At 38.5% G+C, this 27,073-nt stretch overlaps 2 protein-coding genes across 2 annotated transcripts in view; both read right to left on the minus strand.

Annotated features, from left to right (window-relative positions):
- Nucleotides 1–7,730, minus strand: part of LOC139733909 (integrin alpha-PS2-like) — a 48,458-nt gene extending 40,728 nt beyond the window's left edge. The window contains exon 1 of the mRNA XM_071644718.1: nucleotides 7,555–7,730. Within this exon, the coding sequence (XP_071500819.1) occupies nucleotides 7,555–7,730 (176 nt within the window). The remainder of the gene's footprint in view (nucleotides 1–7,554) is intronic.
- Nucleotides 7,731–11,571: 3,841 nt separating this feature from the next.
- LOC139733899 (uncharacterized) lies at nucleotides 11,572–25,447 on the minus strand. Its single transcript, XM_071644709.1, has 7 exons — nucleotides 25,404–25,447; nucleotides 23,592–23,717; nucleotides 21,937–22,018; nucleotides 20,799–20,897; nucleotides 18,062–18,154; nucleotides 15,931–16,057; nucleotides 11,572–14,390 (listed from the first exon to the last, which is right to left on the minus strand). Exons 1-7 carry the CDS (start codon nucleotides 25,412–25,414, stop codon nucleotides 14,335–14,337), a joined length of 594 nt encoding a protein of 197 aa, XP_071500810.1. The 5' UTR covers nucleotides 25,415–25,447; the 3' UTR covers nucleotides 11,572–14,334.
- Between the last annotated feature and the right edge of the window lie 1,626 nt (nucleotides 25,448–27,073).

Consider the following 27,073-nt stretch of genomic DNA (forward strand, 5'->3'; position numbering starts at 1 on the left):
GGAAGAAAAACAGCAGAAACATTAGAATGAAATAATTTGGCACAAATGTAAATATTTGTTTGGTCATGTACTGTAAGTGATGAGGGTATATCATTATGAATCAATACAAGTCGAACATGCATTTGCACTGCATTCTTCCTTAAATGCACGTTAGGACCGGTTCCAAAAGCTGTGGTATCAGGTAGTATCAAAACAGAAGACAAATATGAAAATTGAAGAATCAATCTAAATGGTATCTGTAGCGGAGATGGCAGTTTGGAGTATGAAGGTGTCGTGTTTACAAGCGGGTGACAGTGACAGGAATATAAATAAGTTCCGATCTCCAAGCAGAACTGTCCCGCTTATTGTACCACGAAGCATGTCTTGACGGACGAGGCTCTCTATTACCTCATTGACCTCGTCTCGGAATCAGTCCTATCGATTACGTCTCTCTTAAAGTCTGTCTTTGCCGCAAAAACAGACGTATCATGAACTTAAACTCTAAACTGCGCTGAGAATTGACAAATTCTTTTAACCAATGTTGCATGGCATATTTGCTTCTGTTTTTTGTTTTAATAAGATACGATGATAAAATCTGGCTGTTTAAGGAAATATCACAGAGACAGACCCGGTCACGGTCTATTTCAAAATATCTGCGCGTTGCCATAGTAACTGCAATTGAAAGTGGCGATTATTAGCACGAGTTTCTCGCGTAACGAGGTTCAGTCTGACTGTACATATTATCATAGAACAGGTCAAGGACACAAACTTAAAACTAATGTAGATACAGCGATTGTCCTACATATCCTAAATTTACACACGATGATGAAATTGTCATCCAGTCAGTTTTGTACGTACGTTTGCCCTACATCAGTTCGAATTCATATGTAAGTTAGAATACACCGAACGGTTTTCTTTAGATTATTTCAACCTAAAAATGTCCAAACCTCTACGCTTTTCACTGCCCCAAGGGGATTAATCCACTGAACATAGTTCGTCGAGAATAAATTGTAAATGCTGTTTTTTTTTTCTTCTTAATTTTACCAATCTATACATATATATATATATATACTTTATGTATTAGAAGGGTAGTGAACAAAACATGTCTTTTTGATTGTTCGCTCTTTTTAAAAATGCATGCAACGGGCAGTTGTTAGAATCCAATGGTAGATATGACATGACATGATCAACATAACTTAACAGGGAGTCCAGAAACTTAATGTACACACGTTTTGTATTGTATATTTCATGTATTCTTGAATAACAAAAAGTCCAATGCTCTTGATTCTAGCCACCACGAACATGTATGCTTGAAGAGAATTGGATTATGTTAATCAATGACAGCATCATCACACCGGCTCTTGCAAAATACACCTGTACCATTGGGGGGGGGGGGGGGGGGGGGGGCGTGGGGTGCCCCTTGCCCCCTTCCCCCAGTCACTTGTCTGTAATGACCATGGCAAATACGGGCAAGATAACACCAGTTACTTTCAAAGACTTAACATTATAGGGATGGAAAAGATTTGGTTGAAATGGGGGTTCAGGTTCCCAACTCATTTTGACGATGATTTCTTTTTTAGATAATGAGAAACCTTTCATGAAAATAATATGAAAGAGCATATAATTTTCTAAGAGGTATTCCAAGTTTCTTTGATTAAAATAGATTTTTGAAATGGCTGAAATATCGAACACAAAGCAATCCTAACAAAAGGTGGGTCCTTATGTGGATCGCTTTGCTTTACTTTATTTTTGGATATCTCAGCCATTTCAAAACCGATATTCATCAAATAAACTTTGAAATCCTCGTAGATTTTGTTTTATGCGCGTTAATATTTCATGAAGGGGTTTCTAAGTACTGTACCTCGTAAACCGTTAAAATCTGAATCCTCACCTCAACCAATTTATACCATCCCATGAAGACGCTCGAATCGTTCTTAAGATTCGTCACAGAACACTCTATATGCAGTCACTCCTCTTCAGAGGGCTAGCTGAAGAGAAGATGCCACGACTTCTTAGTCTTATCAGTTTCACCCAAGCTCTTGTTTTTACGTCCTCTCCTGAAAGTGGCCCATTACCCCCCTTTAGCTCTTTCCTTTAAATGAGCTAACCCAATAAGACGATGTTAATTACGTAATTAACCAGCTAAACACGGGCAGCGATATTCCCCACTTCCCATAGTCTATGTGATTGAGAGTCATAAGACAGGTGAATGGGATGAGTGGGAATCTAATTACACGATATGTTGACCACTGTGGAATTACACAGCGTCCTGCACTGTCTGAGTTTGAGCCGCCAAACAAAGGCAGTGAGAATGAGGTGCAGGGAGGAGAGGGGGAGAGATGGGGGTAAAGGAATCTTAGACGGGGTAAGGGATTAAGGTCAAGATGAATGAGGAGTTAAATGAGGTGAAGATGATGAAGGGAAGGAACAGGTGGCTGTGGAGGAAGGGAGAGAAGAGGAGAAAAAGGGAAAATTAGAAAGATATGAGATATAGACCATGTACACGGAAAAGGATGAAAGTGATAAATATGCAAATTGCTTATTATAACTAAAAGATTGAAGGAGACGAATAAGGAGACGCTAACGGAAAAGTTAAGGTGAAGAAATGAAATGTTAACAACAGGACGATTTTGAAGAAACAAGAATGAATATTTCTCAAAAGAGGATCAAGATTGATAACAAAAGAAGTAATATGCTCTTTTTTTCAAATTGCATCAACGTAATGCAAATCATCGCACAGATGTATCTTAGAAGATGCACAGAAAATTCAAGGTGTATTCATGCATGGAGAATAGAGTATTACTTAATAAGCACAAACTATACAGAGGGAGAACACATATTCAAGTAATTCAATATGAAAACACACGGAAAGGTTTGTTCGAAAATGTCAAAAAAAAAACACAAGAAAAGGAGAAGGTATATCGTTTTATATATATATATAGTATGCAGGACTTAAGGGCGGTTACAGCGATAAACATAAAACGAGCACGAGATTTGCACAACGATGAATAACAAAACAAGCTCAAAAGACGAGGGAAAGAGAAAAAGGCAGACATGCCGAGAGAATGTCTCAACTGGGTAAAAAATGTAGCAGATTCGAAGGAGGGACAGACGAGCAAAAGGAAGAAATGATAGAGAGAGGAACAAGCGGTAAGCATCTAAACACATAAAGGATGAGATTTAATCTGGAGATGCGTGATTTTTCCTCGCCGTGGATGAGCTTCTTTGCACATCGCGAAAGCAAAGAGGTATAATTTCCCTCACTTCCTTGCGGCCGCAAACTCCATCGAAGTGATAGGGTCTCGCGAACAAGTTATTGCAAAAACTCGGGATTTTAATGCTAATACATTGTAATTTCAATTTCAGCAGTATCCAGCAAGAAAAAAAAAAAGAAAGATATACCGAAAAACGGGAGTGAAGAGAGGATTTTCAGAATGTTTAAAGTTGTCAGAATTTAATGATCAATGAAGCCAACGCATAATGGTATTATCAGGTTATCTTGGAAAGCGATGTTTTGTAGCCAGTGATGCGATTCTCTGTATGCTATCAATTTCTTTTTCACTGATGCCTAACCAATGATTATCTTGTGTTGTGCTTGAGCATGTAGTCGTCTCTTCACTGTCTTGCTTGACCTTTGTGTTAATCGCCACTCTTGAATGTTACGGATGTGCTCCTTGATTCTTTTAGTCGATGTAGGGGCAAGTTACCGTCATGTACTATACGTACTGCTGTTATGTAGTTAATTGGAGTTATTTGTCCTGTGAAAATATCCATGTTTCTATAATAATACTGCTCCAAGCGCAGATTCATTTCGATTTATTTGTTCAACGTACAGTCTAGGAATATCAGTTTAATCTTTGCACATTTCCGTGTGACATAATAATTGTAGCACCTTTACGGGTGCAGCTTTGCACCTTTCAGACCAATCTTTGCACCTTTCTGGTCTGAAAAGGTGCAAAATTGCATCCAAAGGGTGCTCTACAATATTGTGCCGCAGGTAAAGGTGCAAAGGTGAACCTATTTTTTCTTAGAGTTTAACTGTGACACGATATTAACAGATGAATGTTAGAGCGATAATTTTAGCAGTGAATGAGTCATACAGTTTGTATTTGTAATGTTTTCAGGAGCGGGCAGGATAGATGCAGCAAAGGTAATCGACATGACAAGTTCAATATGACCATTTCAAATGCTATTGATAATTGTGTGTAAACAGATGAATTATGGTATATAGCGAGATACATGGATGGGCAATCAACCAGATTTTCTCCACAGCCAAATATCAAGACGCTCCAAGGATGATCATGTATTGATATGCAAACGCTTACTCAACAATTTCATTCTCGGAAGGAGATTGACAGTCGTGAGTCAAAGTTGGACTCATGATCGTGTTGACGCTTTCCTTGCGCCCATTTCTTTTTTTTTTCTTTTTCAAAAAAGAGGTGGGAAGTTCAAGGTTGTAATATACCCCAGTTTCGCAAATCCGCCATCAAATCCCAATTCCGTAATGATTTTAACAGCGTTTACTTTCGCCTCCACTGGGATCATAACAAAGGAAAAGGAACTATCTAGTCTCACAGTCGCGGTGACTTGTTGTCGTTATCACTAATTCTAAGAAAAAAAAAAGGACTCGTCGAAAAAAGAATGAAGTAAAAAACTGCTGAATTGCTTATAACGTTTTATTTTTGCTAGGAAATAAATAAAAACAGTAACGATGTTGATGAATTCTAAGTCCCCACACCATTTATAACCCTATAATCTATATAATCGAAAGCCCTAAAGATGGTATTCCTATCTCTCCGACGGTGTTTGGACATGTTGGATCATTCTAGTCTACTCATATGCATTTAAGAACCTCAAGCAGAATACAATATTTTGATTAGTATGTGTGTGTGTGTGTGTGTGTGTGTGTGTGTGTGTGTGTGTGTGTGTGTGTGTGTGTGCTTATCATATAAATCATGTATCGCATTAAACATTGCACACTCATTATATGAAGGGTGAGGGTCTGCAACCATTTATCAATTTTGTTGAATGCCGATAATTCATAATGACCTTTTATGAGTTGAGCGCACTCTCAGGGAATTTGTTTTGTTTTGTTTTGTTTCGAGTGTTGTTGTTGTTGTTGTTGTTGTTTTTTCAGGCAGGTTTCCCTAATTCTTTACTTTGGCATATGACAATTTGAAACACTTTTGAAGTACTTTTCTTAGTTAAGACTTCGCAACTTTGCAAATACTCGCTTGATGACTGTATGTGATATCAAGTAGAAACGGATATCCCAACGCTTGAAATTACTGCTTTATGCAGGCAAACATGCCAAGAATTCAGTGAGGTCATTAGCAAAGGAAAATTACTTCAGCAATCCAAATCATATAAGACGTGCCACATAAGTGAACGGTGTAGCAACGCAATGCCGACTATGGGAAGCTTCCCTTACGCCCCTCATCACTTACCTCCGGACGAAATATGGTGCAAGGAGAAACCTTGCAAAAGTGGGTTACTGTATAATATCATTAAAATAGGGCTGTCAGAGGTCATTAGAGACTTGTGAAAATACACATTGTGATGAAGGGAGGTGGACATGCATTTGACGTTGGGCGGGGCGAGGAGGTCGTTGGGCGGGGTTGGTGAGAGAGCAAGAGAGCGCTGGAAGTGATGACGTTTCAATTCTGATTTTCAAATGGAGTTGTGCGAGGGTAATGACCTCAACTGCCTACGTGCCTCAATAAGACTCGCACCGCTCTTTCGCCTGTCACTTCGATTAAGTTTTCTTGTGTGTGTGCGTGTGTGTGTGTGTGTGTGTGTGTGTGTGTGTGTGTGTGTGTGTGTGTGTCTTCTCTTGGCAAACTGCACTTTTTTATTTTGTTGCTGTTCTTTTTATCTTTTGTTTATTTGTTTGTTTGTTTTTTTGTCTGTTACTCTGTTATTGTTGTTGTTGTTGTTGTTTATTCTTTCTGGGGTAGGGTTACATTGCTCTTACATTTCCGTTGGTGCGGGCTACTATTGTAACGTCATGATGCACTACATACTAGGGTTAGTTTTAGTTTTGATATAATAAAGTACGCAGGTCATAATTGCAACTGAATAGGCCAACCCTGGAGGATGATGTAAAGAAGAGAAGGCGTTGGGACCTCGCCCCATTTACTCTATGGACGCCTGTAAGAAAAATAGATTCTAAACAAATAAATGAATAAATAGATAAATGAATAAATAGATAAATGAATAGATAGATAAATAAATAAATAAATGAATAAACACATGTATAAATAAATAAATAAATACATAAATAAATAAATGACAACAGTCACATGGACGATATGATCACTGAATGGCCATGATCATCACACCATTCGTCCAATACAAAAAACATTGTTTACAGAATGCATTAAATGATGCGCATTTCATCACTATTAAAAACAAAAGCAAAACAAAACGCGATGGAGATGAGAAAATAGAATGGGAATAAAGGATCATCGATGAAGGAACAGTCTCTGGGTTATCAGAGAACTATGAACTGATTTTCTTTTCTCTTGCTAGGATGATGAGGACAGATAATTATATTGGATGACGATGGTATTGACAAAATAAAGATATATAAACAGGAGACACGCTGTGTTCGAGGAGAACACGAGAGAGAAGATTCACCACTTGATGATTTCCATATACTGACTTTACTCCTCCACATAACTACCACGTCACCCACGTCACGTCACGCACGTCACGCGCAGTTGGCTGTTAGACTCGTTTACTAACATTCGTATTTATCTATCTCTGTCTGTTGATCTATCTCCTATGAACATATACCAGACACTCATATAAAATGCATAATGATATCCTAGACAAAGATATTAGCAGGCCCTGATCGAGCAAAGAGCAAAAACACTTCCCCCTTATTTTATAAACAAAACATACAAATTCAGAGTTTGGAGTGTGGTGATAATGTACTGTATAGTTATACACTGGTATCTGAAAGTTCACAAAGAAATATGCCTCTTTAAACAAATACTGGACAGCAGAATACGTCCTTATTTCTCTTTCAGTACGCATTCGGTAATAAGGACCTCAGAGTAAACGGGCGAGGTTCTAATGCCTTAATGAAATAACTGCAGTTTGTTTTTCTTGTTTGTTTTTTTTCGTATCAGACTTCAACTCATTTGCTGTACGACATCATATTGTACTTCTTCACCCCATCTTGTATTTATTACATGTAAGTGCTACTTTAAATTATCCTCAGTGATAGAAGATATGTTTGTCACTAATTGAGCGACACAAAGTTGTGCTGATCTGATCACTCGGTATCAAGGAATCACTCTCCAAAGATAACAATAAAAATGTTAGCAGAGCATATCATTGTAATGGCAAAAGTGAGGGGTGATAATCTCGTTTCTTCCCAGGCACTCTGGAAAAGGAAGGCAACATTTCAGATAACATTATTACTTATCATTAAACAGAATTATATTGAGTGGCTTATGTATCATCATAATTCGTTCCTCATAGCAACAGTTGTTCGGTAGTTTGGGACTCGATCAAAAACTATCGTGAGTGTCTCGTCACTTGGACGAAAAAAAAAAAGCAACTTACATTGTTTCGTCGCCCCGCTGGTGGAGGGCGAGCGCCTGCCCGAACCGGCTGTCGACCTCGAGATCGCGGAACACGATCGGCGAGGACTCGTCGATGTTGAAACCGCCAGCTAATCCGAGTATAAACATCCAAACGACTTCCAGGACGACGAGGCGATCGACGAGAGTGACGATCATGATGACCAAAGCGACGACGTGATGATGAGATCTTACAGCGGTAAATTTGGGGGAGATGGTCGGCGTTATCCTCCGATAGCAAGCAAATCCCTTGGAATTAAATCCCTTTGTCCCACTGAATGACAGTCTATCTCAGTGAAACATCTTAGCTCTTTGAAGGCACGTATCTTAAGGTATGTTAAAAGCCAACAAAGAACCGCAGTGCGCCTAAATGTGTCATGAAATCTACCGAAACTCGGAAGAAACCTTCAAATGTTAACGCAAGACTGAGTGCAAACAAGGGAAGTTCTGAAGCAGGTCACAAACATAACGGCAATAAAATAAATTGGCTGATTGCAATAATGTTAAGTATTTCTAAACAGACTATCTGCCAAACTTTGATGAATAAGTGCACAAACACAGTTACATTAATGTGCAGTCTACGAAAGTCTTCCTGCGGCTTTCATAGTGATGACACACCAATGGCGGAAAGTAAATGAAGAAAATTATGGCAGGAGCATTCGTCAAGCTGGCTCCCAATGCACGTGTGTTCTACTCCTGATGAGGACGGTCTCACTCACGCACTTGTCATCGGCCTCGGTGCGGTGTGGTGTGCGTCCGTCGCCTGGCTGAGGAAATCACTAATGATCATCAATCGAAAGAGGAGATAATCCGAGGGGTGAAGAGTGTCGTTGTGGGCACACCGGACGGTGAGTGTGGGGATAGCCGAAGTCTGGGACGCGTCGTCTGGAGGGGACGCTCCGCTGCGATCCTCACGTACCCGCCATCTGGTGGTTTTTTGTGAGATGTCTCGTCTAATCTGTTTGTTTGTCTGTCTGTCAGTCTGTCTGTGTTTCTCTCAACCACACAAACGCATATACGCAGATACTTGATACACGCACGCATGTGTGTATTTGTATGTTATATATACTCTCTGAAAAAAATCGAGTGAAAATATTCACTCTTAGAAGAGTGAATACAAAAAAGTGAATTTCGAGTGAAATTGGAGTGAATTTTGAGTGAAAATGCTGATTTTCACTCATTTTGGAGTGACGTCAGGGATCACTCGAAGATTTTGGAGTGTGTGTGAGGGGGGGGGGAGTGCGAACAAATCCTTTTTCTTCATAGAATTCAGAAGTTTGTGGTGCTATTTCTTTCCTGCAAAAAATACTACCACTAAGCACAAATGTCCTTTCTTTTCCGATTTATGCTTTGAATGAACAGAGGTATCATTTTTCCTTTGAAACTTTTCCCATGTATGTTGTCGAAATAATACCATAAAGTGATGAAACATTTCATCTTATCCATCATCAGAATACAATGTATAATCCTTTAAAATCATGGTGCCGCTTAACAATCTGTACTCACGAAGAATGCGATTGTCAAATCTACTGTATATTTTACAACTGCATGACGCCAGTACTTAATTGCGTGTCCTAGTTTCATCCAAAGAAGCATAACATGCCACCTCCCTGCTCCAACGTTACATACGAACCATCCCTTAATAGAAAACATCATATCCTTAACTCATATATCTTCAATCTGACAATATTCTCAAAGCTGTTGATATCATCTTTTTAAACATTTCCTTTTTGCGAGCCAGTTTAATCAACAACTTAGATAAGTTCGTGCTTACCCTCGATGTCGTCTGGGAACATGAAGTTGACTTTCTCAGTAAGTCGAGGTGGAAAGCTCTCGATTCTTGAGATGTCGATAGGCAGTTTCTGGCAAAACCCATAACTTCTTAAATTTCAGAGACTAGAGGACTGAAAAAAATAACATCTTTATTAGAGTCTAAGCCTGAACTTTAATAAAGTTAAACTGAATCACTGGAAGTTTAACAGTTCTGACCAGGAGTTCTGTTATTCTCGTGTGTAATATAGCTGCCACTAGAGGGCGATAATCAAATGGGGACAAGTTGTGAACTTTCTTTTGGTTTCCACAAAAAATCACTAAATTAGAATTTTCTTCAGATTCGCTGCCCTGTATTTGTTGTCTAACATCACTATAGTATGTCGAGTAAAGTGCATTTCTGTACTGAAAAGTGAAAAGCGACAAATTGCATATAAGCACAAAATATTTAGGGAGTTCTTTGTGTCTTAGCAAGATTTTGATCATTGTACAGATCGCAGCAGCTGCTGCACCTCATGATTTTGATCATTGTCGCAGAGGGCAGCACTCGCTGAAGTATCTGTGCGCAAGTTATCTTAATTAAGAACTCCGGCTGATTTTCAGACTGACATTTGAACAATTTTCAATTGGTTATACTGGGTACAGAGTCTCAGAATTTATAGTGACTGGGACAAGGAATAAGAATGTTTTCAAAATTTATAACAAATCACAATGAACAAGGACGATGACATAGCAGCTTCACCACAACAATGCATGGGGGAGGGGTCAAGCAAGGAGGTGATTTCACCTCCCTGGGTCAAAGAAGCAGAACAAAAGAAGAAAGCATGCATCGATTCTACACAAGTGACCTCAGAGAGGTATTGTAAGGGAATTACATTAGTACATTTCCAAAATAATCTGAGCCTCCTACTCATGCTTTCTTATGGTGAAACTGCTATATGCCACGGGTTTTTCAGAGTATTGGTTTCTCTGCTCAAGGACAAAAATTAACGTCACAAATCTAAACTTGGAGCTGTAGATTTATATAAAAAGAATTCAAAAATATATATATTTTTTTTCATGAAAATTACACATTCCATCAACTTGATACTGTCATACATATGTACATGTAATAATTCCCCGTGCTTTCTGAAAGCGGTTTACAGTCAAATGCTCTTTCATTACGCTGGAAAAGTGAAAACATGTTGAATTTTCTTTACATTTTCTTCATATCGTTGTCCACACATGACGTCATGAACTCTAGTAATCGCCTGATCCAGAGGATTCAACACCAAAACTTTAAAACTTCATAACTTTTGCATCGATTGTCCGATTTTCCTCAAACTTTAACTGATGTGTTCTGCTAATGTTGCTGCTTTCACTAAATCCACATTGCTCTCTTAAAGATGTTATACCTGTACCGACTCCCGCTGTGTAGTACGGCCATGAATTTGTTCACAGTTTCGATGATGAGATTTGCCGGTCTTACGCCACAAGGACCGCCCATGCGACAATAATTTCCAAATTGAAGCACCGATGCACGTTGACAATAATCAGGATACGTTTACTGTCCCCACACAAATGCATATAACACACCCACACCCACCCACCCACACACACGCACACGCACACAAACACGCACACACACACATACACACACACCATACACAGAAGAACAGCTCAGTAATTATACATGTAGGGACAAACAAAGCACAAAACCTGCCTAGCAGACGCATTCGTTTTATATCATTGGTTCCTACTTTAATACATTTATCACATTATGCATGAAATTATGAAAAACATAAAACATAAAAAAAAAAAAACAGGGGGGGGGGGCAGGGGGCGGGAGGAGGGTAAAACAACAAAATACCCAATGCATTTCCCCACTTCTTTCCATGAATGAACATCAAATGAAATGCACGCAGTATGAGGATAGGAAACCAGATTAAAAAGTGAATGCCACTCACATCTCAGAACTTCGAAATTCTATGATTCAAATTCAGTAACAGTACTGCATCACGCATCCACACTAATACATTCATCAGTTATCATTACCACGTTCGGAATATCTAACCAAATAATTATGCGTCATCTGTGCACTGAAACACTTTCAGAACAAAACCAAAGGAAGAGTCCAACATAAAGAGGCTATCCTAATACATGTGGAGTCAACATCTCCATAAACGCTCCAAATATGATTGAACTCTATGGAGAACTTTCTTCACAGGGAACTCACTGTCTATATGCCCATTGTATGAACCAGCCTCACAAACAAAAAAGAATACACATTGTATACTCTCTTCATTGCAAAGCCTATTTGAACAAATAATATAACATTTGTATGCAGACATTCAAACATACTGTATCTAAATCTGGCAAAGGGACCACAACTGCAAAACATATCAGCATGTACATCTCAACCCGTCACACACGCATGTGAAAATGAATGTACGCCACCTCTGGTACAAGAAAGGTCACAGTGAGTTACATTGATTATAAACAATTTTTATTTTGATATGGGTTGACTGATGAAGGTTAGCGGTTTATAGACATTCACTAGCTGAAATATCTATATATTCTACTGCAAAACCAAACTGCCTCTCACTGGATAGATAAAAAAACATGAAATGAACAGAGAAGGGGTTGTATTGGTATTCTTTATATCACATGATATACACATTGTTTCTTTTCTTTTGAAAGTTTGTTTTTCACCTAGACAAAAATCAGTGACCACAAACCCTTCATGAAGGATGGACAGTTTATATGTAACAATTATTATACCATGCTATGTACTTCCTAATTTCCTGAAAAAGACAGCTTCAATTTGGAAACAAATTACATCTGGATAAAAAACAAACAAAAACAAAACAGAACAAAATTGAACAAGAGAACTGCTGGGTTCATCTAAATGTACACACAGTGTATCACAGCAGCAATGAGTTAAGATATCTGTATAACTAATAAATATGTGACAGAAACGAGCTGCAGTTTTCTGAATAAATGGTATGTCGGCCATATTCCCCCTCTACAAAGATCAAAAGGATACAGAAGTAACCCAATTACCGTCCTCTCGTCAGTTGATTCTATGTGCACTTCAGTCTGTTTAGTTAAATCTTTTACGGGATCAGGCATGAGTCAAGTTTCAACTGGTATTTGGGGTTTGTTAGTCATAATTTTGGTTTCATGTATTCTATAAACAAAACCTTACCTCATTATGAAAGACAACCATGTCACTATGTAAAGAAATGCTCTACGAAAAACCAACGATGACTCTTCGCAAACAAACAGTATAATGCTTCTTCACAAAACATGCCGTTGATGTATACTGAATATTGAACACGACAGTTAGAACGCTGCCATCTGCACATAAAAAATAGCTAAAATATTCGGTAGGTGACCAAAAAAAAACGACAACAAAAAACAAAAAACAAAACAAAACACAACTTACTAAGCCTGATTTATAATCAGTCATTTGTGATTTGCAGAGTAGCTGTCATTTCTGAAAATTTGGAATGTTAACTACAGTGTGGATTGAGAAATGAATTCTTACTGCAAAGGTGGGCATCGACCTAAACAATGTGCCTTCTATCATGACTGCATCTAATGCCGGTCTCATTTTCTTTTGCTACCTTGCATCATATAGACAAATGGAAGGGTATATCATTTCATTCATCGTAATGCAGGTTACACATTGTGTAAATGCTACACACTGTAATATATACACACACAAGTGTATTCACAAGGAAAGTTTGTTTAGCAGGGTCCATGAAAAACACATCACAAATCACATACTGTGATGCAGTAACATAGCGTCTTCAGGATGTCACATCTTTGTACAGGTGGCCTATTCATTGTCAAGAACAAAAGGTGATGTCTAATTGCAAATGATAATTACAACAACCCCTTGTACTCAAAAATATTTGTTAATATTGTAGGAGGGAACTCTTTTCCATTACACATTTCAATATGTAACTGATTGGTATATTTGTCATAACAAAACATGGCTACAAAGAAAACGGCAATGTCCACACTGGCACCACCTAAAAGGACCTTTGAATCCTGTCTAGAGCAGATAATCTTCAAAATGCAATATCACAACAGTGTAAACATTCCATTTAAAAGATGGCACAATAAACCAGAAAAAAAATCTCCAGCTTCCCACAAATGTATCTCTCTGCGGAATGCATTTATACTGCACCTGACCATAGCAAGACGTCATGTTTTACAAACATATGAAATCATGTTGTTTCCTTTTGAAGGACTGCAGGTAAGCACACCTTATTATGATCAACAGCGTTCTGATGGCAAACACCACCAATAATTAAAAAGGAGGGATGATATGAAAAATTTACTTTCTTTGAATACATGTACAGTAACAATTATACTTGCCCAGTATGTCTCGAGACATCATTCAAATCAGATGTTGCAAACTGTTTCAGTAGACAATGTTTGATTACTATTTACATGTCTGTTTTTATGAGCGAATAACTTCCACTTCATTGCATGTGCTAACTTCAAATTTAACACGTATCTGGCAATATCAAAATCACAGAATCACTATCATACGCAGCCTGTACGTGAATACTCTGATCATGTCTTTAAAGTGCTTTGTCTTAATAGTGGAATCTATTTCCTATTCTTTCTTGTGCTCCCTTACTACCAAAAACTTTATTTCTCTGGTTATAGTTTAATATTACTTCTCCAGATATTTCATGAGGAGAGAAATAGAAAAGATACACCCCAGGATTAATATGGCGATGGGCATGGGGTACAGCCATGGAGCTACATGCCATTTCAGACAATTCTGCTAGCATTACCAACTGGACAGACAAATATAAAGAAAAAAAAAAAACCACAATGTGGATAGGAAGTATGAAGAATGCCTGTATGGCGGCACCGGGTTGGCAGACAACAGGCTGTGCCTCCAGCAGATATGAGTTTATACAACATTCCTTCTGGATAATACGATGGTCGGTATGTTCTCTCTCCCTCTCTAGCCCCCTCATCCGGTGGGTTATTCGGACCTTCCCTCTCCCTCCTTTCCATCAGTGTCCTCCAGCTCTGGGATCTCTGATTGGTGGAGAGGAAACATGTGACACACACACACACACAAAAAAGGGTCATAATCAGAGACTCCAACCCCAAGTACCTTCTGATCTGGAGATTCTCCCGCCTGAAACCCCTAGCAAACAGGAGACTCCAACTTGATGTGCGCAAAGCGCGAAGTTCCTTATGGCTGGGGTCCAGCTCTAGGGTTCTAGATGTTATCTCATGCTATCTAAGGCTTATTTTTCACTAAGTAAGAAATCATTTCAAGCGGGAGAAATTAAATCTCAAGCGGGAGAACAGGAGACTTTGAAAAAATGGGCTTTTGGCAGGAGATCTCCCATTGAAAGTGGGAGGGTTGGAGTCTCTGCAATACAATGTACGGCTCAAGGAATGTACACTATGTGAGGCAGGTCACTGCTGAAAAGTCAACACCAAAATTACCAACATGGGGTCTGAGGCAATGCGCAATTTACATCAATGACATGGTTTTGACTAAAGGGATAGTGAACATAAGAGTAAAGAACATACATGCAAGCATTGGAACACTAGGGATCAATTGGATTAAGTATGAACAAAATGGCATATTTCAGAGTCACTGTTGAAAAGCTGTCGCCTAAATTATGAACAATTTATAACAATGAACAATTTCACATCAAGTAAATTTCCAATCATATATGCTTCATACATATTTTCTTTACAATTCCCTGAATATCCAAAAAAAAAATCCTCTCATCAATTAAAAAAAAGAAAGAAAGAAAAATTTTGTGGAATGTCTTACATGCTACAATTGTACATCCCAGAGTGATACAACAACTTCAGAAAATCATGACTTTCTTTTTCTTGGAAATGAATTCGCTCAAATCTTCACTAATTTTCCGGGTGTACTTCAGTTTTAACCCTTTCCAGGTAAGATTTTAAATCCCTATAAACTTTTCACTTCACCACTGGTTCCTATTGGTCATGGGTTAATTTTTCTATCAACACATGAAATCCATACATGTACAGCTGTACGGTGTAGTTTGCAATAGCATTTCATTACACATGAAATAGAGAAATCACAATATTCACTAGTTTTTATTTGAGGGACTAACATCACAGTAAACAATGGTAATAAATTGTCACACTGCAAAATAAACACTTCCTCTGCAATAGTACACAAGGCAGCTGACAACTAAAAATATTGGAGCTTCATTCTTGTATTAAAGGAGCTACCCTGATTGAAATGCTCTGTAGTATGATGTCACAATTCCCCCAGACTTGCTACCACAAGCACACTATCTGTGTCAGACTGGTGACATGACATTTGCTCCAGTGACACCTGCTCCAGTCTTATTTTCTCCAAGGACTTAGGGGTTGGGGTTAGGGTTGTGATAGGGATTTAGGTTTAGCTCGATGTGAGGATTAGGAACAGGGTTAGGGTTATGTTTGTGGGTAGAATTTATGTTTGGCTGAGAATGCAGATATTTAATGGGAGCTATTGTCGCAGCAGCAAATGTCATGGAACCGTCAGACTTGCCCATAATGCCACGAGATCGCCGTGAGGCCTGCCGCCGCTACTTACCTTCATCATCGCTGTCGTCTGACTCCCCGCCGCCAGTCTCTCCCATCGACCCCATGTCACCCATGCCCATGCCGCCCATGCCGCCCATGCCACCCATGTCACCCATGTTCCCCATGTTGGCTAACATCTGTACGGGAGAGTCAAGACAAATTACATACGTTATCAACTAACCACGCATCACATCGTTTATATAACACCTAAAAAAAGAAGCTTACCCAAGTCAAATCTATTTGGGCTGTAAAAAATAGCCTCAACTTTGAGAAGATTTGACATATGAGGGATAAAAAACTAATAAAATACAGACAGAAAAGGACCTGACAAGACCTTTGAGTTATGCAAGGTTAACTTCAGCAAGGTTGACTGCATCTGACTGGTAGATTGCTCATTATGTGACATGCAGTTAAAAAGTATTATAAAATGGGTTCAAGAATGTAGCCAATAGGAAGCGCTGAAATGAGACACACCTCCTTCCTTTACTTCAGTACAATTGCACTGCCTGTAATCCTATGGTAGATTGCCGATCGTCTGTGCGCGCGGCGGCTCCTTTGATGAATTGCATGCATACGCGCTGTCAATCCTGTAAACAACTTCTAGTTCGGGCTGCCGGCCGGCCGGCCTGTCTTCCCTTGTGCATAACATGTGTGGCGTACGTACGTATACTCTACTATACGTACACTTTGTACAGTACAGTAGACCAAGCGTTATGGGACCGGACGCGTACATGGAGTCACTTTGAAGAGCAAATCCAACGATTTAGCAGGTTAATTCTCACGCCATTTTCAGAGTATGTTGTCTAGTAGGCCTATATGAGGAGTCTATATCAAGTCTTTAAGGTAAAGGGTGCATATTCTATGTAAAATAAGTAAGTTTTCATGCGGGAACTTAAGTGTCCGGAAACCCAACCCCCCATAATAGCGTTACTTATACTGTATGTGCGGGACTTCCGCGAGTGCGACGTGCGTAAATGTTTGGGACGAACATCTTCGGACGTCTTGACCCACAAAGGTACGTGAAAAACGCTGAAAAATGATGTTAGTTTTCGAATTTTCGACCCATTTTATAAAACAAATGATGCACAGGATTATTTCGTGGCGTTAGTGGAGGCGTAGCTCACTCTCGGGTATTTACAATGTAGTGCAACATGCACTCGGCTTCGCCTCGTGCATGTTTCACAATTGTAAATACCCTCGAGTGCACCACGCCTACACTAACACACTCTATCCTGTGCATCATTTGTATATCATTGCATGCTCCATCCCTCAGCTGTCAAATTTCATTTGAGCAAAATGGATATTGCACAGCTGATGTCACCAATTTCAATTAACCCATTGCTTCCGAGATTACTCGAATTCCCATTGCTTCAAAACAGGGGGCACCCGGTTCCTGTAGTCAACGGGTTAACTCCTGTGTTTAACTCTTGATTAACTTGTACAAAAAGTTTTGTTCCAATGTACATGTATGGCTCTGATGTCGCAATAAACAAATACTTGAAGCGCGCACTCAATTAGTTACAGTTGCACATTTAATAGTCACTAGTCTTACTGTCAACAACTTCAACCGCACACAACTGACTGTGAGTTAACTGTGCCACTCATCGCCATTTGCTTGTAAATTCAAGAATCTGTCAGGACCACATCTGCTTATGCATGAGATGTTGTATTGAAAAACAAATAATGAACGGTCTTCACTCCAGGTACACTATTCAACTCAACTTCCCCTCATTCAAGGAATAGAGCACCTCTGTCTTTCATCTTGTGTGAAATCTTGTACTGTTACACTTGTGAGCATTCACTATTTTTTGTACTACTTCATGAACTATTTTTCCCAGTGAATCTACATTTCATGTACAAATCTCTTGAATAGCTCATGACTTGCCTGGCTGTAGTGAAGTGAAATTTTGGTAACATTGTTGACATGAAATTTAACTTTGGTGAATGTTATAAGCAAATTATCATGAATATTAGGGCCTCACTTTTTTTTTGAAATAATAAAACATTGACAATATGTACTTATCACACGGTGAACCTATGAATGACAATGATATTTGCGCAAAATAAGAAATGTGTAACACACCAAGAATACTGTTTACTTTCCCTCAACTTGCACTGGTCTAGAGGACATTTCTCCTCACCTCATTCAGACCCCTATCATCACCGCCTCCAAACTCATCATCTGACTCATCCTCGTCCTTCCATCGGCTGAAGTCTGTGCGCAGCCAATGTTGCTGGGACACGAGGAGAATGAGAGAAGACCAGTTAGAAACAGACACACTGACAAACAGACAAAGAGTAAGCCAGTTCAGGGTTCCAGTTTGAGCATGAGCAGAAAAAGGTCATTTGTACTGAGAGACAGGTTGGTTTTTAAATTCACTGAGATAAAAGCCAGTTCGGAGATTGGTCATGCGCACATAAGTACAAATGACCTTTCATTTTTCTCAGTTGGTTAGGCACATCACTCGATTCAAAGCGACATAATGCACCAGTTTGCCCAACATAGCAATTTATGGAACTCGTATTCAAACAATGAATACCCAACTGCATAAGGTGGGATTTCACGGAGCACGCGAAAGATTTGCAAAGGACGCGAATGGCAAAATCCATCATTCGTATTTTAGTCTGCAAAAGTTCGCCAAACGAACGTGAGGGTTCGGAAGCGTCGTCAGTTGTTCGCGAATGTCGTTTTTACTTCGGCGATAATTTCAAAAAAGTTTGAAAATTTTTGCGAACCTTTTCCGCACACTTGGTCGTAATTTGCTCGTGAATTGTTCTCGAAAGTGTCTTTAAAGCCTCGTCATAGGCGCAAGACCTTCGCAAGACACGCGCGATGTTCGCAAAATGTTCGTGAAACCCCAAACAGACTCCGAAACTTTGGAGAATGTCTCGCGTATGTTTGGCGAAATCTGCGAAGTTTTTCCGATCATTTTATGATGTAATCGCAAACTGTTCGCGTACCTTTTGAGACATTCTCGCGAACGTTTAGCGCACGTTTGGGGGATGTATGACTTACTGTATATGTTTTCTACAGATAAAAATCGTAGCATACATCTAAACATCAAAGAATTATTAACAACTATAGTAACAAAAGAAATTAAAGACTAGCAAAGAGAAAGAAATGTTTGATATACCCCCCAAAAAATCGAAGAATACACTTAAAATTAATCTTAAGTATGTAAAATTTCATTTGAACTATAGAGATTATGTGTTGGAGGAACTGAAAAAAAAAATCAAATGCTTTACTAGTGGAGATAGGTATTAGGAAAAAGAATGTAGGCAAGCACAAGGTAGAGAAATGAGAGAAAATGAAAGGAGAAATAGAGGAATGAAAAAAAAAACTCAACTCAAGACAGCTTCCACCTCTCCTTGGGTACATTTTCTCCCATGATTATTGGAAATTTTTCGTTGTTCGCATTTCCGTCGCGTGTTCTTCGTGTATGTAACATGCTGTAGTTTACCAATGATACACACGACATTCGCACAAACGTCATGGAAACTTCGCACAAATTGCGCAACAATAGTTTTCGGCTTCATTGTCGGAACACATTCGGAGAAAAACTTTTCCGAACGTTGGATTTTGTCATTCGCGTCCTTCGCAAATCGTTCGCATGCTCCGTGAAATCCCACCCTTAGGGAGATCAAGTGACCAGAATAGTTTGTCAATCGATCAACATTTTGGGAAGCATCCATTTCATTGTGGTGTATCGAATGCACTAACATTTTTTTTTCTGTTTAATAACACTGCCAAATACCAGGCTTGCTGTCAGGTGGATGTACAAATTGTACTGGAAAGCACCATTAATGAGGATTACATGAATAATCATTATGTTGTATGGTCTTTATTCATGCAATGGAACAAGACTTCAAACTCTGTGAAAGATGAGACACTCAATAAGGCACAGCTTTACCTCAAATAGGGTGCCTTATCAGTGATCTCTTGCAAAATCTTGTACCATCACATTTATGACCATTCGCTACGGTAAAAGCTGTTATTTTTTTCAAATTCCTGATCAAGTTTGGGCCACTAATTTAACAACATGCAAAAATATTGCGAACAGATTGGCACTGCCATTATAGCACTTGCAATAGCCTCAAAACAAAAATTGTGAAAAATGGCAAAAATGTCTGTAACCTCCTCATTCGTGAAAATACCTGAATGCAAAAATAAGGGCTTTTACGGTATAAAATGCCATAAACACAAAACATTCATTATCACATAAAAGACATCACACAAACCATGTTTGCTGTGATGAGAAACACTGAATTTCAGACTGCTTGCATCATTCTTTTCAAGCATTACATGTCTTCTGGACATCTTAAATGACACAACCGTCATTTCCACTTTACAGTATGATGAAAACTGAATGCTCTGATGCATTGTGAATTACGGACTGGGCTATGGATCTGCTTCTGCACACACCTAAGTACATTTTTACAAGATTTAATTTGATTATCAAAGGTATGCATTTAACATATCAAAATGGACTCAACACCATTAATTCTGACATATCCCTTCCATACTTGGACCTTTTTGAATGTCATTATCATGCTGACAGGGAAAAATATAGCTGAAATGCAAGGGATCAGCACTGAATTGCACCCACTAAAATGTAAAATATCTTCATATGATATAAAATTGTAGAATCCAATTTTCCAGAGTTATGGTACACATAAATGATACCACAAGTTACAATTACAGCACAAAATGAATGAAATGTGATTTACCATGGTATGTGACATACATGACAACTAATTAACAAAATACCAAAGGATTCAAAAGAGTACCGGTAGTTTGAAATATACAGATCAGGATGCACCAAGACATATTGCTCCATGTGATACTACGCAGCATGTTTGGGCATTTCGTCAACAAACCTTTTTTGATTCCTTGGTGAGCCTCGGCCAATATGGACCTGATTCCTTCTTCTTAACCAGCATGTCAATGTGTCTACCTTGGATCTTGTATTTTGAGGTCTGTTCAAATTCAATAATAATAATAATAAAGTCAGTAGCGATGAGTTAAAATGAAGCCCTGGAGTAAAACAAGTACATGTGAAGCTCTGCTTATGATGAAGGTCCCCTGTATTGATTTCTCCTTTGTTCATAAATACGGTATGCCTTCATATGTTGTTTTGATTTATACAGTGTATGTTATTAGAGACTGATGTTGTTATGAAATTGGCATTTTCTTGTATTCATTTGTATGTTAAACTCTCCTTTTTTGGCACACTCTGTATCACTTTGTTTTCATTTGTTAATTGTATTTGGAGAAAGAAAATTAAAAAATAAACCAAAACAAACCAAACCAACTAGAAGTTACAACTTGGAAGTGCCCATGTGCATGCATAAACCAAGTATACCATGGGGAAGACAATTAGCAACTTATTTAGGTGTAACTGCTGTGATTGCTGATTATTACTTGGAGGTTTGTTCTACAGTTGTAAACTACAGGTCTATGGAAAACATAAAAGCTCGTAGCAAGTGAAAAGATATTTTGGGCAAAAACTAAAACAAGGACAATACTTCATTTCATATGTTTTTTGCTCTTTCACATTCAAACTGAAGAGAATGTTTTGATGACAGAAAGGTCATGACTTTATTCAACTATAGAAGCCATGGTCATGACTCAGAATATACACAAAGTTCATCATTATAACCAAAAATATTCTTTCCTAAGTACCGTAACTCTTTCATCTATAGACCAAATCATCTTTCTACAATATTGGAAGAGTAACAACAGTTTGGTTACTGTGATACCAGTGCACTAATGGAAACAATCATTGTAAAACAAGAAATTCTAATATTCTATGTAGAGTACAGTCTTGTGGGGTGTTGCAAGAAAGTTGCAATCAATTGCAACTTGCAACTGATTGTCACTGGCCAATCAAAATCATTGTTGCATGCATGTCTTCTTAATAGGGCAGACCCTGAGCCAATCAGAATGGTTGTTTCAAAATTAGCAATTATTTGCAATTGATTGCAACTTTCTTGCAACACCCCATTGGACACTTACCTTTGGACTGATGTCTTTATGGAACTCAAATTCTAGTTCATACTGTTCATTCTCTAGTCCTCCTTTACACTTTAAGTGCACTCTAAGAATACAAGCAAAATATAAGAGAAATAGTAAACAAATGCGACCATGTTATAATGATAGGGGGGAAAAAAAGCTCGAATGCATAATTGAGGGACATCTGGAAAAAAAAAAGACTACTTTTTTGCTTGTGCCAAAGTGGATTATACTGAAATGTGAGATCTTTCGAATGGTTTCCTTGAGGACTGCACTTGCATAAAAACAAGATAAACGCATGTATTTGCTAAGAGAATAAGTAGGACAGGAGGCCACTCAAAACTGCTTTAATTAAATTAAATCTAATAGTGGCAAGCCAGTGGAGTAAAATGTAGTGAAATGGGGCATGAGATTTTGATCCTGGCAGAATCTATATCAGAGGCAAAATGATGGTCATTATGCCCTGACAAAGATTGTTTACATCACTCTGTAAACAATGAAACGAGACAGGAGAAAAATATAAGATCAAGTTTAGATTATAAGATAATGGGTTTTTATATTACAAGGCTTATCTACGGACATATAATGACATGACGACTAAGTAGAGATTGCTAATGTTTAACTTAAAAGGATGGTATAGTTCTGCTCGAGATTGAGTTTCACGTTTTAAGTTTTTGTGAGATAATAAGACACTACTCATTATGAAATATAAACGAGCATACAATTGCATGAGGAATTGAAAGTTTATTTGAAAAAAAAATTGGGTTTGAAAAGGCCGAGATATCTAGAAAAAAAGAGGTCCTAATAAAATTTGGGTATAATGGTTTACTTTTTTTTTTCTATATCTCAGCCATTTCAAACTTGATTTTCATCACATAAACTTGAAATTCCTTTCAAAATTGTATGTTCTTTAAAATTTCATACTTTTCTCAATTAAATCTCACAAAAAGTTCAACCTGAAGCTCCATCTAACCCAAACCAAAACTATATCATCCGTTCAATCACACAAGAGACAGGCCTGCTAGTAGCATGCATCACCAAGCTTTGAGAGAGGACAAGCAGAGAGCCCCTGCCCCCCCCCCCCCCCAAAAAAAAAAAAAAAAAAAAAAAAAATCAAAAAATCACAACAACAAATACACAAACAGCTAATCCATTTCAACTACACTGTACACATCTTGAAATATATCCTGATTAGGTAAGGGAAAATGTCATACTAGTAGCTTCATAAGTGTACTAATGACATGTCTTTATTTAACCTTTTTCTCTATATCTTTTATAATGTAATACACAACAAATAAAACTTTCATGACATCAGAAGATTGTAAATCAACAAAATTTATCTGCTATCCTGTGTTGATCAAAATGTTACTGTGAAGAATACAACAGGGTCATGTTATCACATGACACTTTAAATAGAATTCAACACCTTGTTTAGCTCAAATTTAACTTTCAGGGGCTCGACCCAGACGCAGTAATCAGCACCACCCCCCCCCCCCCCCACCACCACCTTTGTGCTTTGCAGCCCCAGACCCTTACTGCGCATTTATCACAGTTAGCACATTAAATTGGTTGTGCTTCTAAACAAACTACCACAGATGTCAGGAAATAGATATTCTTGCTGAGATATTTTCAGTCTACGTTGAGATGAGTCCACTTACTTTTCTGGTTCAAACGTTATGTCCTCTTCTACTGCTTTTGGAACTTCTATAGTAAGGAGCAGACAGTCTTCTCTCTGGGCCCATAAGACTGTGGGAATTTTTGTTGTACTCTGTGTGCTGCTATTCCTGAATGAATAAATGAGACAGGTCAATGAAAGTATGTCATATTCCATACAAAGAAAGGCTTGTATTACTGGTACCTACGGTACTGAAAAAAATTCTTTTGTTGCTCTGGGCCCCGTTTCACAAAAATTGTTATCAGTGACAAGTTGTGATAGTTGTTACAAGCTACGGAAATCCTTGCATCTGATTGGCTGAGAGCAAATTTGTCACAGAAATGTAGCAGTTATCACTGATAACAAGTTTTATGAAATGGAACCCTGAATTCAATACTCAGTCAGAGAATGAAATTACAAGCAAAAATAATGCTACATGTACATAGTCCTCACCACAGTGCAAAATTGCATTAATTGCAGACAAGATTTTTGTAATAGAATAATCAACATCTTTCATGCCTTATTCATGCACCAGAATGACTATTCATACTCACAATCATACAAGTACTGGTACCCATGATTCACTGTACACATATTAGTACTGAGCAGACAACAAAGAGAAAAACGGCAAATGAGGCTCAAAAGCCAAATTTCGTATTGGACGGTGAAAGGTCTAACATGATCAGTGATGATCGAACTTTTAAAACAATTTGCATGATAAAATCTTGCGATAAATTGGCATCTTCTTCTAAATCTGAGGTGAAATGTGAATTTCTAAGCATTTCTAGTATACCCTGGTAATAGTGCCCCATTTTTGGCGATTTCAGCTCGGGGCGTGTGCATGGCTAGTCTTCGAAGTCCGTGCGTATCCGTGTATAAATGCCATTATTATGCAGAGATATCATAGTGTCCGGAATTACCATTGCATTGCCTACCATCATGACCAGGCTATCCTGGGTTTTAGGGGTCTAAATTATTTTGGGCTTCTAACTTCAGCACAGGCATAGATACGGACCATGGAAAGCCAAATAGGGTTAGGGTTAGGGTCAGGGTTAGGGTTATAGGGTTAGGGTTATACGGTTAGGCCTTTTAGGGTTAGGGTTAGGGTTAGTGTGAAACCATTTTGGCTTTCCATAGTCCATATCTATGCCTGTGCTGAAGTTAGAAGCCCCAAATAGTTTAGACCCCTAAAACCCAGGATCATGCTGTCAAAGTACAAGCGGCTGGCGGGAGGAATACATGGTCTACTACTAGTTGTAGTAGTAGATCTAACCCTTGTTAGTAGTAAACCTAACCCCGAGTCGTTCCTTCACACAGTTATAATACTTTGCGTTCGGGCTGGTCGCCGCTAGGCCTACTTGAATACTAACGTTGGATCTAAGAAACCCTAAAAAATAAATCGAAATGTCTGTCTGTCTGGAGTGGGTAGGTCACGGCGTCAGGCCTCACCCAACACTGCAATGTTCCTCACTGTGCATTGTCTCATCAAGCCCTAAACACGTGGTCGCTTGGAAGAGTCCATACTGGATTACTAATTAACAATTTCTGTAACTGTAACGTTAGTGTTCCATAGACATCCTGCAAATAACATCCGACAGGCTGAAATAACACACATATAATTCAGTATATGGGACTGACTAATGGTAGCCCATTCCACGTGATACCTTGCTGATAATTACAAATGATATATACCTAACAGATTAACGAGTCCTAGAGTTGATGAAATATCTATATTCTACAAACGGAAATGAGCTGTTCCGAGGTTACCAGCTTGAAATCGTCCAAATGGCAAGAGCAACGATTAATTTGTACTTACGTCCCCGCCATTTCGACACTCCTTTTTCACGTTTAACAATGTGCAATGACAATGAGCACATCTAGCCCAAAGTGGCGATAAAGAAGCGTGGTAGATGGTAAAATGTCATCGCATCACTTCTAGTATGACCTGAGCCCGGGTTCTGCTCTGCTCTACAGCGCTCCTGCCATCTCACTTGAATGATGTGACGTAAAAAAGATCATGAATTAAGCTCTGATTGAAAAGTAAACCACATTTTTTTTTCTTACATCTCGTCAGGGGGAATGATTTGGTTAATTTTTTTTCACTGAAAAGAGATAAGAATTGATAAGACTAACGGAGTCTTGAAAATTAACAGACTTCGTAATTTCATAGCCAAATCTGATTAAAAAACCGCCACGCTGGTCGGCGTCCTCGAACAGCTCTGCGGTTCAGTTTATCCAGAACTTTCGTGGGGGGGGGGGGGGGGGGGGGGGGGGGGGGGGGAGTCGAGTGCAGGTCGACTGGTGATGTAAATTGTGTGGTTGACGTACTACACAGAACCTACGATTAATTTCGTAGTTTTTTTTTATAATTGTTCATTTATTTCTTTTAACACTCTCATGTGAGATAATCATGAAACAGAATGCTGATTATTGAATGAACTAGTTGGCCTTTTGAATGTTGAACTCAGTGATCGTTCAAACTTTGCTCGAACTTGAATGATCGTAAAATGTTATGCAAATCGAATAACATCGGGCGAAAAACCTATAATTTTCTACTTTTTTCGTCAGATTACTTGGAAACGTCCATAAAAAAAACTTCCAAACCAAGGTTGTGTAGATAACATTAGTGGGGTTCACACACGAAGCCCTAACTTTAAGTTTCACTCGAAACTAAAGTTTAGAGTGCGTGTGAACAACTCGGTGCTAATGTACAGGTTAAGTAATGGAGGTAAAGTGCTCTTTAAACATATCCAAAAGTTGTATTTTCCTGTGACAGTTTTGACGACGGGCTGTCATCTTTCTCAAACGATGGCTAATTTGCAACTGATGATGTGGCGCCAATCAGCAATCACCAAGGTGTGACATCCGAGCGATAGCGCCATTTTGATTTTAATGCTGCTCAAGCGGGCCTATTCATTGCATAGTTCTAGTTTTTTAGTAATTTTGAGTTATACGCATGTGCTGCATTTTTTTTTTTTAAATGCTGATGATGATGATTATTGTTTGTGAAGTCAAAGATTTAAGGTTGGGGGTCGGGTGGAAATCCAGGAATCTGCATGATGAATGTTAGAATTGTATTTTAATTTTCAGTCTTCGAAATTTGTTAACGTATTTTATTGTTGTTTTCATGTTTTGGAGATTGATGTGGGCCATGGGGTCATGGGGTCAGGCGAGGGTCGAGTGATAATTTTTTTTTCAGTTTTGAATGATTCTTAAATGTTTCTTAGGGGCAACATGTGTGGGTTCACATGCCTACGGGCAATAGTAAATGGCTTTACTTTTGTGTGCCCTGACCCTCTTGTTGTCTCCAAATATTTCATTTGCATTTTACATTTTGCATGTAACATGTACAGTACAGTGTATTCCTTTGTAATGTTCATTCTGCTGGTCTTTGTTTCATGTTTGTAATGTTTATGATAATTATTCGTTACCATAGTCGAATAGATAATAATGATAATAATAATAGTAATAATGATGCTGATAAAA

Source organism: Diadema antillarum, unplaced genomic scaffold, assembly GCF_040938485.1.
Source record: "Diadema antillarum isolate AM-2024a unplaced genomic scaffold, OU_Dant_1.0 seq00000503_RagTag, whole genome shotgun sequence".
NCBI classification, from domain to species: domain Eukaryota; kingdom Metazoa; phylum Echinodermata; class Echinoidea; order Diadematoida; family Diadematidae; genus Diadema; species Diadema antillarum.